The sequence below is a fragment of the Nestor notabilis genome, unplaced genomic scaffold (assembly GCF_000696875.1).
Source record: "Nestor notabilis isolate BGI_N333 unplaced genomic scaffold, ASM69687v1 scaffold6851, whole genome shotgun sequence".
Lineage (NCBI taxonomy): Eukaryota > Metazoa > Chordata > Aves > Psittaciformes > Psittacidae > Nestor > Nestor notabilis.
In genome coordinates this window covers 10,551-27,252 of record NW_009913364.1, presented here as the reverse complement: position 1 = coordinate 27,252, position 16,702 = coordinate 10,551, and the positions used below count along the sequence as shown (strand labels likewise).

General features: G+C 45.1%; 1 protein-coding gene across 1 annotated transcript in view; it reads left to right on the top strand.

Annotated features, from left to right (window-relative positions):
* The window catches only part of ALMS1 (Alstrom syndrome 1), a gene marked incomplete at its 3' end in the record, with an annotated part of 32,939 nt that overhangs the window by 5,897 nt on the left and 10,340 nt on the right, over positions 1-16,702 (top strand). Inside the window, exons 4-9 of the mRNA XM_010023172.1 lie at positions 350-733; positions 1,536-1,666; positions 6,641-6,709; positions 7,363-9,094; positions 9,559-9,684; positions 11,870-12,040. Of these exons, the coding sequence (XP_010021474.1) occupies positions 350-733; positions 1,536-1,666; positions 6,641-6,709; positions 7,363-9,094; positions 9,559-9,684; positions 11,870-12,040 (2,613 nt within the window). The remainder of the gene's footprint in view (positions 1-349; positions 734-1,535; positions 1,667-6,640; positions 6,710-7,362; positions 9,095-9,558; positions 9,685-11,869; positions 12,041-16,702) is intronic.

Genomic DNA, 16,702 nt, shown 5'->3' with positions numbered 1-16,702 from the left:
GGGAAAGACAGAGTCCCTGAGTTTCACAAGATATTGTTGCAGGATGAGACTGTGACCCAAAGAAATAGTCAAGAAGAGGGGTTGGTAATAAACCCTCTGCATTATAACACATGCAGTTTAAGATGGGAAAACTCTTTTGATGTCAGTTTGCAGAATAGTGAAGAGATGATGAAGGAAATGACCAAAATGCTTAAGACAGGAAAATCTGTAGGCAGGTCTGAGCCAGAAGGCTGTAGCAGTGTGACTACAGACAGAAACCAGCCTGGGTTTGTGGGTCTTGCACAAAGCAGCGGAAGCAGTGAAGTCAGCACTGGAACAACTTCAGAGGCAGGGAATCCTTCTTCCTCAGAGCCCCCAGGCAGTGTCACTGATGTCCCAGGAGGATTCCAGAGCACGATGTCTAATGCTGGTGTAGCTGGAAGCAAGGCAGGAGGCACACGAGAGAGTGACGACAGTAGCAGTGGAGATTCCCTAGCTGCCCGTGTCAGAAACCTCCTGATGAGGAATCCTCCTTCCTTGGAGCCTTTAGGCAGCACCACCAGTGTCCCAGGAGGCTTCCAGAGCACGTTGTCTAGTGCTGGTGCAGCTGGAAGCAAGGCAGGAGGCATGAGGGATAGCGACAACAGCAGCAGTGGAGATTCCCTAGCTGCCCGTGTCAAAAACCTCCTGAGGAATGGGTCACCTCGGACACAAGTTGTGAAGAGTGCAGATGAAGAGGAGAGGAAAGCACGAGGTAATAAGATGTCTCAGTTGTGTTTTATCAAGTGTTATGTTAGTATGGCACATCTTTAGTTAGTGTATGTTGAAGAGATGGCTTTAAAGTGGTTGCCCAGAGAAGCTGTGGCTGCCCCATCCCTGGCAGTGTTCAAGGCCAGGTTGGACACAGGGGCTTGGAGCAACCTGCTCTAGTGGAAGGTGTCCCTGCCTGTGGATGAGCAGAAACTGGATGAGCTTTAAGCTCCCTCCCAACACGAACCACTCTGTGATACTATGCTGACCTTGAAGTGAACGAGTATGGACATAAGACAACCTGAATCTGTTCCCCTGGTTTTAAAGGTATTTATAGTACATTATTAATGAGAAGCTTAAAGGGTCAGGGCTTAAATGATCCATGTTTTGTAGTCATCTTGTGTAGTATGATGGAATGGGGTAGAAGTGGACTCTCCCCTTTGAATACCTTCTTCTGCCTAACATTGGTGCAACAGTACTTTGTCCACATAGCTATTAGCCTCTGCTAGGTTATGGATTTGGGAAGGGATTGTGTGACAGAGTGATGACTAGAGTCTGACACTGTAAAGATGACGGAACCAGGTGGTGGGTCCTGGGTCCATCTTTCCAAAGAAATATTCAACAGACCCATTTCAAATTGTATTCCTGGTCAGTCCATGAGCTCTGGTATTTGTGTTCTTTGTTCCCTCAGTCATGACAGCTACAAACACATAGCAAAGTTTGGATTTTAAGGAATAAAACTGTTATCATACATGATATAAGAGAATGGAAAGGGAACTGCTTTCTGTTTCCTGTTCTTTGTGTAGCCTGGGTGAAGCTAAAACTGGCCAGTCGATCGCAGGAGTCTGTGTCAGACCTGAACCAAGAGGACCAGCAAAGGATCCAGGAAATAAAGGCAGAGCTGCTTCTGAGTGCCAGGAAATCTGCACGTGCCAAGGTACAAACCAGCTGCTCTGGGGAAAACAGCTGAAGTGGGGGATAAATGCTGCTGTCCTACTTCTGATCTTCAAATGATGAGTTGTATTCCTGCAATACTTCTGAGGATTGGTGGCTGCACAGGGAGAGGGGGATGCAAACAGTGAGAGCTCTGGTTAGTGGAGATGCTTGTCTCAGCATAGCCAGTTCCTGTGTATGTTTTGGGACCAGCCGTGGCACATGTTTGTCCCAGAGGATAGGTGGGTATCTTGGGTGAGGGGAGGTGGTTTGAGCTGTTGGGAGTGACACATAACTAAGATGTTCTGAAGGAAGGTATGGAGGACAAGACATGTGGTCAGTGATGGAGCGAGGGCAGAGGAGGCCCCGGAGCTGCTGCGAGGGCTGGAGCAGCTCTGCTCTGGAGCCAGGCTGAGAGAGCTGGGCTGGGGCAGCTGGAGAAGAGAAGGCTCCTCAAGGGGACACCTTAGAGCAGCTCCAGGGCCTAAAGGGGCTCCAGGAAACCTGGAGAGGGGCTTTGGACAAGGGCCTGTAGGGACAGGCCAAGGGGAATGGCTTGAACCTGCCCGAGGGGAGACTGAGATGAGCTCTTGGGCCGCAGAGGAAGAAATTCTTTACTGTGAGAGTGCTGAGGTGCTGGCACAGGTGCCCCAGAGAAGCTGTGGCTGCCCCATCCCTGGCAGTGTTCGAGTGCAGCTTGGACACAGGGGCTTGGAGCAACCTGCTCTAGTGGAAGGTGTCCCTGCCTGTTTGAAGGGGGTTGGAACTGGCTGAGCTTTAAGCTCCCTTCCAACACAAACCAGGCTGTGATGATGTGATGGGACCATTGCTATTGCTGAGGTGAGAGGTGCACACAGCTCACAGTTCCTAACAGGTCCCCATCCTTCTTACTGAAATGAAAAATAGTGTTTTAAGAGTAGTCTTGTTTGTGTTTATAGTTTCTTGGGCATGAGCAATGTTCTTCATCCAGGCATCAGCTTCCAGAAACCATCAGCCCAAACTTCTCAGTTATTCACATTTTGATGTAATATTTGACTGGGAAGCAGGAAAAACCCCATATTTCAACAATTCTGTTTAGTTTCAGAAATTCAGACAAATCAGAAAACCAAATCACAAATACATTTTTGCTTCAATCTCCTTGTCAAAAACTAGAGGCCTGAAACTGGATTTTCCCCCAACTTTAGTTAGGTCACAGCTTTGTCCCTGACATTAACTCGTTACTGACTGAACCAAGGATTTACCTTCATGTGATTGTGCCAAATACGAACCGCTTTATCCCGAAGTAGAATAAGCAAATATCAATCATAGTTTTTCAAACCAACATTCCAAGAAACTGCTTTAGATCAACCACAACATTCTCTGCTTTGAGCTTGAAAGTATCTTTGCTCCACAATGGTTTTGAGCTAAAAAGTGACTTTGAATTTGCCGCATGAAGGGGGTTGGGGTGGTTTTTGTTGGGTTTCAGCTAAATGTATTTTTCCCTTCTCAAGCAAAACGACGTGTCACTGAAAAATACAGTTCATTGACAACTACTGAAGTGGGAAAAAGATTGCACCCAGCTTTGTTGCTGACAAATAGTTGCTGCAGATTGACTGGCACTTGTTCTGTACCATACCTGTTGAATTAACCGAGCAAACCCGTGCGCTGCCTTCAAACCCCGAACAAAGATTCCGGAAAGATATTTTCCTTCTACTAAATTAGAAAGGCTGAGGAAGACAAACTGTTCCCAGGCACTCAAGCAACCAATTCTTTCGTCAGACCATCATCTTTATTTAGTGCTTGTGATGCAGGCATGAGATGAATGTTCTTTTTGGAAAGATTAGACTCTGCCTCTCATTTCTCTAGGTGACAACTCAAGAAATATAATGTACCACTGCGAGATGTTCTTGTTTCCTGCAGGAAGCATGTGAAGCTTCTCTCTTTAAAAAAAGCCAAGGCACTGAAGGAGTAGGACAGCTTGGGAGGGTTCTTCTCAGTGATCTTTTGCATGTCGAGATTGTTCCATCTTTTGAGGTAGTCAAGGAGCTGTTTGATAGATGTTTGTCACTGGTGATGTGTTAACAGACGCTCGGAAAAAGAAGCATCATAATGATTTCTCGAGTTCTAGCTGAGTGTTTAAGGAGGTGATTGGGACATATGCACATAAATGGGCTCCAAACATGTACTCAAGGGCTCTGCTGAACAGTGGCCCAAAATATTCACTAGGAAAATTGAATTTTGAAGAGTTTAAGATCTTAATTTTTAAGCTGCCCATGACCCGGCTCCAGTGTGTGCTTGAGCCCAGAACCCCCCCGTGTGCTGGGTGCACCCCCAGAGCGTGAGCAGCAGCTCAGGGAGGGGATCCTGCCCCTCTGCTGTGCTCTGGGGAGACCCCCCCTGCAGCCCTGGTCCAGCTCTGGGGAACAGCACAAGAGGGACGTGGAGCTGCTGGAGCGAGGCCAGAGGAGGCCCCGGAGCTGCTGCGAGGGCCGGAGCAGCTCTGCTCTGGAGCCAGGCTGAGAGAGCTGGGCTGGGGCAGCTGGAGAAGAGAAGGCTCCTCAAGGGGACACCTTAGAGCAGCTCCAGGGCCTAAAGGGGCTCCAGGAGACCTGGAGAGGGGCTTGGGACAAGGGATGGAGGGACAGGCCAAGGGGAATGGCTTGAACCTGCCAGAGGGGAGATTGAGATGAGCTCTTGGGCAGAAGCTCTTCCCTGTGAGGGTGCTGAGGCGCTGGCACAGGGTGCCCAGAGAAGCTGTGGCTGGCCCACCCCTCTGGGTCTGCCCCATCCCTGGCAGTGTTCAAGGCCAGGTGGGACACAGGGGCTTGGAGCAACCTGCTCTAGTGGAAGGTGTCCCTGTCTGTTTGAAGGGGGTTGGGACTGGATGAGCTCTAAGGTCCCTTCCAACACAAACCGTTCTATCATTTATTAACCTCAAGTGCTTTGCAAAGAGGCCTAAGAAGTGTGACATTTCGGATTGTTCAGAGATGGGTCTTGTGAAACTTAATATGAACTGATGGCTCTCTCCTATAAACTTGTGACAAAGGGAAGCAGAGAGTTTCCAAGATGTTCCTATAGACATTTTACTGTTTGGTCAATAATTCTTGCATCTGTGGTGATGCTGGTGAGGTTGTAGAGATCTGTTTTTGCCTGAGCAGGTAAGTTGACAGTACTTACTCTTTGATAGGCTGAGCATTTTTACTATAGGGATGGCTGATGCTTTCCACTCAAATGAGCCATGAACCACGTATGATATTTGTTGGGATTTTAGGAAAAACATATGAAAAGCCAATCCTAAGCTCCAGCCATCACCCCTATTACTGTTCTTCCACTGAAATCATGAGGCTCTTTCAGGATCAGAAACAGGGAAAAGCCAAAGACTTGTAGGTGCTCTCCCATTCCAGGAGCACTGGTTTTCACATTGAACCTTCTTCTTGGGCTGTATGTACACTTGTTTTGGTCCCCAGTTGAGATTGAGGGGGTTGAATTGCTGTTAGATCTAAGTGCAGTTTCAGGATATTAAACCTATGAATTTTCCTTCTCAATTGAGGACCTTTTCACCTCACCTTTATTTTCATGGGTGCCAAATAGTCACCTCTTGTCTGAGAACATTCCCCCGTTGTATACTGCATCCATCAGGTTATGCTGTATTTTTCCACTCCTTGTACTTTCTCACTTTTTCAGGAAGTTCACTGAGTTGTAGCTCTAAATTTGCACTGCAATCTCTTGTGGATCATATGCCATACAGATCTTTTTTGGAAAGATGACACATAACAAGCACAATAAAACATGTGAAAAGCTCGGGAAGAGGAGTTTATAGCAACTTCTGTGCTTGCTTTCAGTAGTAGGAGTTGCTCAGTATTACTTAGAATCAGAATCCTGGAATGGTTTGTGTTGGAAGGGACCTTCAAGCTCCTCCAGTCCCAACTCCTGCCACGGGCAGGGACACCTTCCACTAGAGCAGGTTGCTCCAAGCCCCTGTGTCCAACCTGGCCTTGAACACTGCCAGGGATGGGGCAGCCACAGCTTCTCTGGGCACCCTGTGCCAATGCCTCAGCACCCTCAAAGCTCACTCATGGCCTCACTACTTCAGGCCATGGAATTGGTGTGTGGTTTGGGAAAGAGATGTCTTGGGAGCAGCCTTACCCTGGTACAGAGCTGCTTTGGGTCCATGTGTTCTGCTACAGACCCTTGTTTCCCTCTTGCCTGTAGGAAACACAGGTTGCCAAATGAACTGGTTTATTTGCTTCAACATTAATAAAGCCACTGGAAAGTACTGCTTGGGAATAATAATCAAAACCTTGCTGGTAGAGTTCCCTGCTAATGACATCTGGATGTAAAAAGGATAGAAAATCAGTTGTGGAATACTTGTTTGTGCTTTGATTTACACCAAACTGTTGTTGACTGAGTTTGCTATTTCCAAACTCCAACTAGCTGCTGAGCTATAATCATCCAGGGACCTGTGAAATACACTCTGCTGTTTCCACAGTTATTCCAACCACTAGGAATGTATAAATATAGCCAAGATATTTATCATTATCATTTTTTAAAGACACTTATCTGGCCCATCTCCATGGCACTGCATTTATCTGAGGTTTGCTCTCTGCAATTCAAGTATTGTGATTTTTAATGATACTTAAATTAAGGAATTTCAGATACTGATAAATTAATGCTTTCCACGCTTAAATCCTCTCTAAGGAAGGCTGGTGGCTTGCAGTGTCACATTAGCTGACATGACCTCTTATGTTTTGGGTGTAAGGTTTGGATGGTGATGAATTGTCTCTTGTCCTGTCCATTCCCAGTGGTCACTAACCATGATGCTGCTTCTGGTGCTAAACTGACCCATCACAAAGAATCAGGGTGGAATAATGTAAGAGGGAGCTGCTTTCTGCATGGTGTGGTTTGTGTCTGCACTGGGACTAACTGTGTGAGACTTGGTTTAGTTAGTGCCCACCCAAGAGAGGGCAATCTCAGTGTGTAGATAAATGTTCCTCTCTAGACTCAATACAGTTACTTCCAAAGGTTAATGTTCTTGCCTCTCATTGGAGGTGCAATGTTAAAGGACCAGGTGAGTAGTCGTCTTAATGTGCTTCAGGGTAAAATCTGTTGCAGTTTACAGTGAATAGTAACTTAAGGTTTTCCTAGTTGTACTTGCAAGGCTTTCTCTTTGTGTTCTCAGAGTGACGGGGTTTCTGCATGCATCTGGGAGTGTGATGTTTTATTCACTTGTTTGTAGTGTGATCGTTCATCTAGAGCTGTTTGCCTTTCTTCTCTTCCAAACTACCTCTCCATATGCCAGTCAGGGAAGTTGTTGCATGGATCAACTCTCAGCGTTTGGGAGCTTCTGCTGTCCCTGTGAGGGTGCTGAGGCGCTGGCACAGGGTGCCCAGAGAAGCTGTGGCTGCCCCATCCCTGGCAGTGTTCAAGGGCAGGTTGGACACAGGGGCTTGGAGCAACCTGCTCTAGTGGAAGGTGTCCCTGCTCGTGGCAGGGGTTGGAGCTGGAGGAGCTTTAAGGTCCTTCCAACACAAACCAGTCTGTGATCTGTGATTCTGTGATTAGTTCCATTACCAGATGAGTTCCAGAGAAAGTGTGTGCTCACACATGATGACAGACTCTTGATTATTGACAGCACGAGTCCTCTGAATTCCACAATCCAGATTTCGGCAGGGGCAGGGAGTTACCCACGTAATCTACATGAATTCTTCTCTGTGTTTTCAGGCTTCATGGGTCGATGGTTTGGAAGCTGCTTCTGAGTACATCCGTGATGGGGAACAGGACATTGAGCGTTTCAAAGCTCCAAGTGGCAGGAGATTTCAGACTGACAAGCACAGACAAACCATCAGGACTGAGGATGTTCTAGAGTCAAGCTTAAGACAAGCTGTGCAGTTACATGGAGCTGATCCTTCTGAGTGTTGCCTGCTGAAGGATACTCAGTTTAAATCCTTGAGTACTGTTTCAACCCCTATCTGCAACCAGCATCAAACAGGTCCTACTGGTCACTCTGATGCTGCTGCTGAACTTCACCCACCATTGCAGATGGAATGGGATACATCTACAGTGAGGTCTGCAGCTGCTTCTGATGCACGAACAGAAGCCCATCTACTCTCTCAGAAGAAGCTGTCGATGGAGAAGTGTTCTGAGGATCTGACCAAGCAAATCACTTCTATCACCTTTTCCTCCCGAAAATGTTTACATTCTCCATTGACTTCCATGGCACTTAGCAGTAGCTTTACTAGAGATGGTTTTGATGGGATAATGCCTCTGGAGGTTGACTGTGCTAGCACTGAGGAACACAGTCATGACAAACAACACTGGGAGAGATCTAAGACCTCTTCTCCAAGCCCACTGCTTGCTGGCTCAGTGTCTAGTAAGATTGCTTATACTGCTGAGAAAGACAGGTTTCATCATGTCTCTGCTGACAGTAACAGAGTTGGAGCTTATCAAGAGACAGACTGTTTGTCAGATCAGGACTCTGAAAGCATCCATGTTGATAAAAGACAGACCCTTAGTGCAAAGAATCCTGATATTCTGCCTCAAGATGTGACTGACTCGGGCAGGCGAAGTGCCACACTCCTGGGGCTTGGCTGTGATAGGAGATGTGGTCAAGAGATGAGTAGATGTAATGAACCCCATTCCATAAGCTCTTTCCAGCAGGAGAAAAGCAGCCCAGCTGGCCGTGTCCAGTTCTATGAGAGCTTAAAAGGTTCAGCTCTACAAACTGATTTGATGAAGGGCCGTGTTCAACTGTCAGCAGAAGAGAAGGAAAGTCCTGCTGATGAAGTGCCTCTCATTCAGAAAGCGAGAGACCCAATTGATGCATCTCACCACTCATCTACAGATGAGATTTTGTCAACCACATCTGTATCTCCTTCCTCACCAATTAAGAAAGTATTGTCTTGTGTCCACATAACTCTTTCCTCAAAGCGTAGTAACTCAGAGCTGCACAGGGATGTGAATACTGAAAATGAGAGGAGATCATGGGATAAACCTGAAGTTAATACTCAATCAGTGTCTTTTAAAACTCCAGAAACTTTAACAGAAGCTGTTTCTACGTTATCACCTCCTGACCAAAGATCTCCATCTTTCCCAATGCCAGTGTCTTCAGCAGAACCCTGCCTCATGCTCTCCTCTGTCACAAGCACAGCAGGGCAAGAGCTGCCTTCACAAAGCAGTGAGAGACCACAAGTCACTGTTCCAGGTTCAGGGCGATGTAGTCTGAAGAATACCTTCAACTCTGGAGCTCCTGCAAGCACTGTGAAAAGCACTTCTGATGCTGCCACACAAATAACAACAGAAAGTCCTGTAAAAACCACCTTTTCAGCAGAAATCTATGTTAATTCACAAGACACTAGAAATGATGTTCACCAACTGCCTCTCCAGAAAGCACACGAGCTTCCCAACAGTCCAGCTTCATCTCTTGACAAGATGTCCTCTTGCCCAAGGCATGGTGGTGAGTGCATGTGTCTTATATCTAGATCTTCATCTATCAAAGTCTGAGATATTGGATGGGGCTTGGAGCAACCTGCTCAAGTGGAAGGTGTCCCTGCCCATGGCAGGGGGTTGGAACTAGATGAGCTTGAAGGTCCCTTCCAACCCAATCCATGCCATGATTCTAGGTTGGTATCTGAATTGGTCTTTTTACATCAGTGTTTGTCACTCTAGTCACAGATTTAACATGGAATAGGTCAGTAAGCTGGTTTTGATAGCTGAGCAGCAGTCAACCTTCTAACCATTGGGTGGGTATTAAATAATGAAATTACATTAATTAAACAGCTAACAATGGCAATATATTTTCCTAAAGAATAGGATTTCTTCAGCAGTCTCCTTGGATCCTGATAAGTTGCTTTTATCTTCAGGTGCATTCAAGGATTAAAGTCTGATTTCCATTAATTGCTTTGTCTTCCATCCCCACAGATCAGCCCATATTGCTGCCCTATAAACCTTCTGGAAGCACTGGGATGTATTATGTTCCTTATCTAAAGGCAGGATCCAAACTGTCTCCAGTTAGGTCAGAAAGCAGCGTGGAGAGCTCTCACTCAGGTATGTGTTTCATAGCATCATTGATCTGTATTTATCTTAAGTCTTCCAAGTGCAAACTGATGGTTGTAGCTCATGGATCAAAATACACCTATTTCATGTGCAGAATTCTCTCGGTGGAGCTCAGAACTCTTCTGTCCTTCCAGTTTAGAGTAAGTGCATTGATTTTAACAGCAAAATGTCTTTGTTCATGTTCACACTGCTCTATAACACAAAGCTATACGAGTCTTGACTGGAGGCTGTGGTTTCCATTGCTTTGATGGAAGGGATGGTAGTACTCCATTCTGGCACTGAAAAGAAACAAGTCTCCATGTTTTACAGCTTGATAATTCTTTACTTTCCCCTGGGAATGACTATTCAGCTTGGACTCTTTCATATCTCTGCCAGTTCCTTTTTTTAGTTCCCTTATTTATGGACATTTTCCTCCCTTTTTATTAATTTGGTATGTGTGCTCTCTGAAATAGCTGCATAATACAATGTGCATTTCAGAGAACAGCTATTTCAGTACTGAATTTTCCCTCCCTGTTAGGGGATTCCAGTGCAGAAAGCCTCTCTATAAATAATATAACTCAAAACTGTGATTTAAAGTACACGTTCACCTCTTCCCCACATCCTCCCAGTAAAAAGCACTTCTCATTTACTGGAGGAAAGGGTACTCAGTGATTCACCAGATTCTTTTTGCTTTGACTGCTGTCTGTTATTTGTCAGTTCTCTCCTATACATGCAGAATGCATCACTTCAGCATTATAGGTCTTACTTGCAGGTTGCTTTCAGTCAGAGCTTTTTGACATCCAGACTTATTTGTAGACAAAACTAATATTGCAGAGATGTCCCACCAGATGTGCCCCAGGAGAGTAGCTTAATACAGCAGTGACAGTAAGTGCACAGGTTGGTCATTATAGCCACAAATTGTGCTTGTAATTATTTATGCCTTTCTCCTCATTATCTTTGTCATAGAATCATGGAATGGTTTGGGTTGGAAGGGACCTTAAAGCTCCTCCAGCTCCAACTCCTGCCATGGACAGGGACACCTACCACTAGAACAGGTTACTCCAAGCCCCGTCCAACATAGCCTTGAACACTTGGATGCTTTTCTGGCCTTGAATACTTGGATACTTAAACACTTTTCCGCTCTCTGTTGTAATATCCTCAAAAATAAATTTAAATATCCTTCAAATTTAAGAGAAACAAATGTGGTGCGAGTCTGTTGTTTTGCAGAAACTATGCTGCTAGATATAAAATCTCAGTATGCATAAGAGGCAGTGCAAGGTTCTAGAAAACATACAGCAGAATTTAAACATGTATTTTGTCTTTTAAACTCCCTGCTGCAGTTGGGATTCTCAGCTCATGACTAGTAGCTGATGGTAATTCAGTTAAGCTCACTGAAGGAACCAGGTGGTGCTGACAAGGAGGATAAATCAGTTAGGGACCGTTTCAGAAGACAGCAATACGCTAGTAAGAGAGGTCTGCTGGTGGTGTTTTAGAGGTTATACACCCCTTCTCTACTCTTCCAGTTTTCCTCCACTGCTATTCGGAGCCTAGAAAATAGATATTTACATCAGTCAGTAAAAATGTCTGGAATTTTAATGTGAGCAGGAGGGAATTTGGACACTTCAAGTCCTGTGTCTGCCTTCCCAGCAGACCTGTCTAATACTCATTTTCTTGTGTTCTCCTCTGCTCATCAATTGAACAGGTAAAACTTATCCACCTCTCAAGGAAGAACCTTACAATAAATAGCTTGAATAATAGAATGGTTTGTGTTGGAAGGGAGCTTAAAGCTCCTCCAGCTCCAACCCCTGCCACGGGCAGGGACACCTTCCACTAGAGCAGGTTGCTCCAAGCCCCTGTGTCCAACCTGGCCTTGAGCACTGCCAGGGATGGGGCAGCCACAGCTTCTCTGGGCACCCTGTGCCAGTGCCTCAGCACCCTCCCAGGGAAGAGCTTCTGCCCAAGAGCTCATCTCAGTCTCCCCTCTGGCAGGTTAAAGCTGTTGTCACCAAAGATGATGGAAATCAATGTGGCACAATGCCCATTGCTTCTGCATTACTCACTAGAACTGCTCACTAGGGATCATGATTGTTGGCTGGTGAACATCCTGGTGCTACTGCCTGGATAACAGGCTCTATGAGACCATGTCTTTTTCCTGCTTCCTCTTTTTACTCACAGTTACTGCTCTTTTTCTCTGCAGGGTCAGATGATGCTCTTCCTCCAAGATTTCAGGCAGATGTGCTTGGTTTAAGGGATGGTACTCCTCCAGACAGTACAGCTCTCAAACATCAAGAAGGGATCTACAGTAAGAGGGCCAAGTCCAAGCTGGCCTGGGCTGAGGACCAAATGATGCCATCAGATGCTTCCACAGGTAGTTAAAGTGTATTTAATGTTATGTGTGTTTTCATACACATGAAAGAAAGTAGAGCAGAAGAATTACATTTCAGGATCCATGACTTGTGGCCTCATGATACACTGATAGTAGCCTAAAGGTGTTGAATGTGACTCATTTTTCTCTTCCCCATCTTTCTGTTTCTCCCTGACTGCCCAAATACTTGCACATTAGTATTTGCTGGTATTCCTGGGGCCCCAGGGCTTATTGTGGCCTTTGTAAGACATTTTTGGGGTTTGGTGGTGTTTGGGTTGGTTCTTTTTTGGGTTGTAAAGTGCAAAGTTTTTTTTAAGTAAGTGTAGAAAGGGTGCTCTTGTAGAAAATGGCAGGAATTCCCTGGTAAATAGAACCAGGTGGGATGTCTCTGTGTATTGAATCACAGGATCAGAGAATGGATTGGAAGGGAGCTTAAAGCTCACCCAGCACCAACCCCCTGCCCCAGGCAGGGACACCTTCCACTAGAGCAGGTTGCTCCAAGCCCCTGTGTCCAACCTGCCCTTGAACACTGCCAGGGATGGGGCAGCCACAGCTTCTCTGGGCACCCTGTGCCAGCGCCTCAGCACCCTCCCAGGGAAGAGCTTCTGCCCAAGAGCTCATCTCAGTCTCCCCTCTGACAGGTTAAAGCCGTTCCCATTGTCCTGTCACTAGAGGGCTGGGGTTGTCATGAGATGTCATGAAAAGTGTCTCTGTAATGTATTTAGCTGAGTTTTAATTTTGACTGATGCTTCTCTCTTCCTCCCCTCCATTGACCTTGTTGGATGGTAATCCTGAGGGATGAAGTTCAGGGTTTACTACTGTAGTAGCCTACTTAAAGGCTTTACTTGTTGAAACTGCTGGCAAAATGAAATTACACTGAGCTAACTGATGGGGACACTGTACCTCCTGACAGCAGCTATTATTAATCCTGATGGATCCTCTTTTTATGCAGAACCTCATTCCATGATTGGGAGTGGTTGATAAACTTCCTCAAGTCTGAGTAGGGATGAAGATTTTTGTTGTGTTTGAGAACTACATCTTGTTCCTGGACAGAAGTAACTGAGAACAGAAGGTTGCTGAATGGTTGATTCTCTCCTAAATGCAGTTACTAATTCCTCAGGGAAGCTGTTTATGGCATGATCCAGTATTTTGCAGCATGTGCTGTAGTAAACAGAGAGCAAATTGCAAGGAGGTAATAGTACAACTGTGGCTTTATGAGCGATGGGACTGAAACATGAACAGCATAATGGGCTCTGAATTACAGAGTTCATGCTCTCTTCTATGCAGTCACATATAAAGGGGTTTTGGGAGCCCATTTATTATTTTTAGCACCATGTGAACTTATTATGTGGAGGACATTGAATGAAACAGATTTTCACTGGGTGCCTCAGTGTGATTATTGTTGCCCTTTTAAAGCAGGTACCTCCATAGGCCTTGAGGTAAGGTCATCCCACACAGGTACTGATTCCTTCTGATGGTTTGAATTCTTCACTTTAAAAGGGGTTTTCTCTAAAGCTTTTCTCTTGAGAATGGAAGGATTTTAGTATTTCCAGAAGATAATATAAAAAAGTCACACTGAACTTCATTATTTTATGTTCATTTTACTGTTTTGGTAAGTGTACAATGACCAACAGTTGAATTAGTGCAACAGTGAAGGCAATATTGTCTTAACCCATGTTTTCTACTGGAAGAAATAATTCTCTGTGAGCACTTATAAAATGTAAGGATACAGAAGTCACTGAATCAGCTAGATGGGAAAAGACCTTTAAGATCATCAAGTCCAACCATAAAATAAATGAAATAAGGTAGGAAAATGCAACAAGAATCTGCAGTAACAAACAAAACATCATGTTGCAGCAAAGATCAATGGATACTTCTTTCTGAATAGCCTGGATAAAAATAAAAGGGGAACACAAGTGTTAATATAAACCCACCTAATAGTATTTTTCAGTAGCTGTGATGGTCTAAAGGCACAGACAAGAAAAGAACTGTGAGTAGAAAGAACCTTTGTTAAAGCAGCCGGTACAGTTGGAATTTTTAAGGAAGCTTTGTGAAGATTTGAATGTCTAAAATCTTCCCTGACTTCTTCAACTGTATTTTTGGATGGTCTAATAAAAGATTACCTCTACCCACAGAGCTTGTCTAGAGCTTAAAATCCTGCAAGTTATGGGGTTATTTTAAAGCTTCTCTGTATAAACTTATTTTGATGTTTTGCCTCTTTGCATTCCTTCCATTTTGTTGGGAACTTTTAAAATGGCAAAAATTCTGCATAGTATTCCCAAGCCTGCCCTCATTTATCAGGAGGCTGTGGAGGAATCTTCTTGCATCAGCATATAAACATTGGCCTTGTATGGGAAGATAAATTCCTCCAGTTTCAGGGTTCGTGAGTCTGGGTCTGGGTGCGCTGTTCATGATCTTGACATTACACTGAAGTGTCTCTGTGTTGGGAAGGGAAGAGGTGTTTAAAAGTATAAGGAAAACAAATAATTAATCATAGAATCCCAGCCTGGTTTGGGTTGGAAGGAGCCTTAAAGCTCCTCCAGCTCCAACCCCTGCCACGGGCAGGGACACCTTCCACTAGAGCAGGTTGCTCCAAGCCCCTGTGTCCAACCTGCCCTTGAACACTGCCAGGGATGGGGCAGCCCCAGCTTCTCTGGGCACCCTGTGCCAGCGCCTCAGCACCCTCACAGGGAAGAGCTTCTGCCCAAGAGCTCATCTCAGTCTCCCCTCTGGCAGGTTCAAGCCATTCCCCTTGTCCTGTCCCTCCATCCCTTGTCCAAAGCCCCTCTCCAGGTCTCCTGGAGCCCCTTTAGGCCCTGGAGCTGCTCTAAGGTGTCCCCTTGAGGAGCCTTCTCTTCTCCAGCTGCCCCAGCCCAGCTCTCTCAGCCTGGCTCCAGAGCAGAGCTGCTCCAGCCCTCGCAGCAGCTCCAGGGCCTCCTCTGGCCTCGTTCCAGCAGCTCCACATCCCTCTTGTGCTGTTCTGATGTTATTAAATAAAAGGGTGGTTTCTCAGGCACTACTAATGGTGTGAGTTTAGGCAATTGTAGCCCTTCCTGAGCTTTTCTTGCATCTCTTTCTTGCATGTTGAAATGGGGTATTACTAAACCATGGCTCGTGATTCCTGGTGAGGTAGGTTGGTCTTTTCCTTCTGGCATAGAGGGAGGCTCAGTGTGGGACTTGCCATCCTTTGGCTGAACTGGTGGCAAAGCTGCCTCAGATGAAGATGTGCTTTCCAGTTCTGTTGTCACCAGTTGTCACAGTCACTGAAACAAGACTATTTAAAACAAAACAACAAAAATACAAACAGGAAAACAAATCCGGGAGGAATGTTTGGGGCATAGAGAAGAACCAGTGAGTATAATCCCTACCATTAATGGAGCTTGATACACATTTGCTGACAGCTCCCATTATCTTGTCACTGCTGTTACCATTAGTAAATAGACTGTTCTTTGTATTAACTTTTTAATTTATATTAAGGCTATTAGTACTCTCTGAGGCATCTTTAAATGACATACTTGGCTAAAATGGCACAAAATATCTTGCAGCAAGCACAGGGACTTGGGAAATCCTTCTGGCACTAACATCTATAATCCCTGCTTTCTACCTGCATGGTTCACTACATGATTCAGTCCAGTATACAACAAACATAACTTAAAACACATTTTAACCTTTTAAATGTGATTTTTTTAATAGTATATTAGAAACCATTTCAGAATTATTTAGGACTACATCCCTGCTAGCACGTGCTGCATGTATATTTCATGTATATCTACGAGAAATGAGTTTATAATTGCATTTTCTTTGTAATTTCAGATAATAGCATATTCTGGGGGGATTTCAGTGCTGCTTTGAGCTAGCATGTGTCATCTGTGCTTGCAAGCAAAGCAAGGCTAGATCTTGGCATGTGCCTTCTGAAATGGTTCAAGGAGCTGTGGAGGAAGTGGTGTTGGTTGTGCTCTATAGAGAGAGCTTTTCTGAGTTAGCTAAGAGAGAACGTTCAGGTGTAGCCTGAGAGGACATATGTGCTCCATGGCTTTTGTCTGATGAGGCAGAATGAATTGTGTCTGCTGGCCATGAGTTCCCATAAATGTAAATCAAGTCTCAGATCAAGTTTTGGTCAGGGAAATTACCTGTGGTGTAACTGGTTTCCTCCTTCACATTCAGTTGGATAGAATATTCTCTTGGATTCCATGTTACAAATGGCAGAAAATATTTATCTACTTGGAATAATGTTGAAATTTCATTTCTAAGTTGGTTGGATTTGGGAATGGATCCCTTAATCCCTGCTTTTAATGCTTTGAAGTGATGAGGAAGTGTTAGGATGAAAATGATCCTGGTTAAGATTTGCTATTTGCTTCACTGAAAAGAAACAAATTCAGGTGGTTTTGTCTCTTCTAGAACACACAAAGCCTGTGAAATCCACTCATTCAGCCTCCAAATCTGCACGATTCTACCTTCACCATCCAGTGCCCACATGTGAGAGCTACATCCTGTCTAACAGTGAGCTGTCAGAAGACAGTTCCGGTGTTGGAGCTGCCAGACCTTCCTCAAGTGCTGTCCTGCAGAACAGGAGAAACCCACATCGTCATCGCTGTGTTTTCTCTGCTCGTCATAAAAAAGATGGTGAAAATGAATTCTTTCCACTCACTGCAGAAGCAGATAACA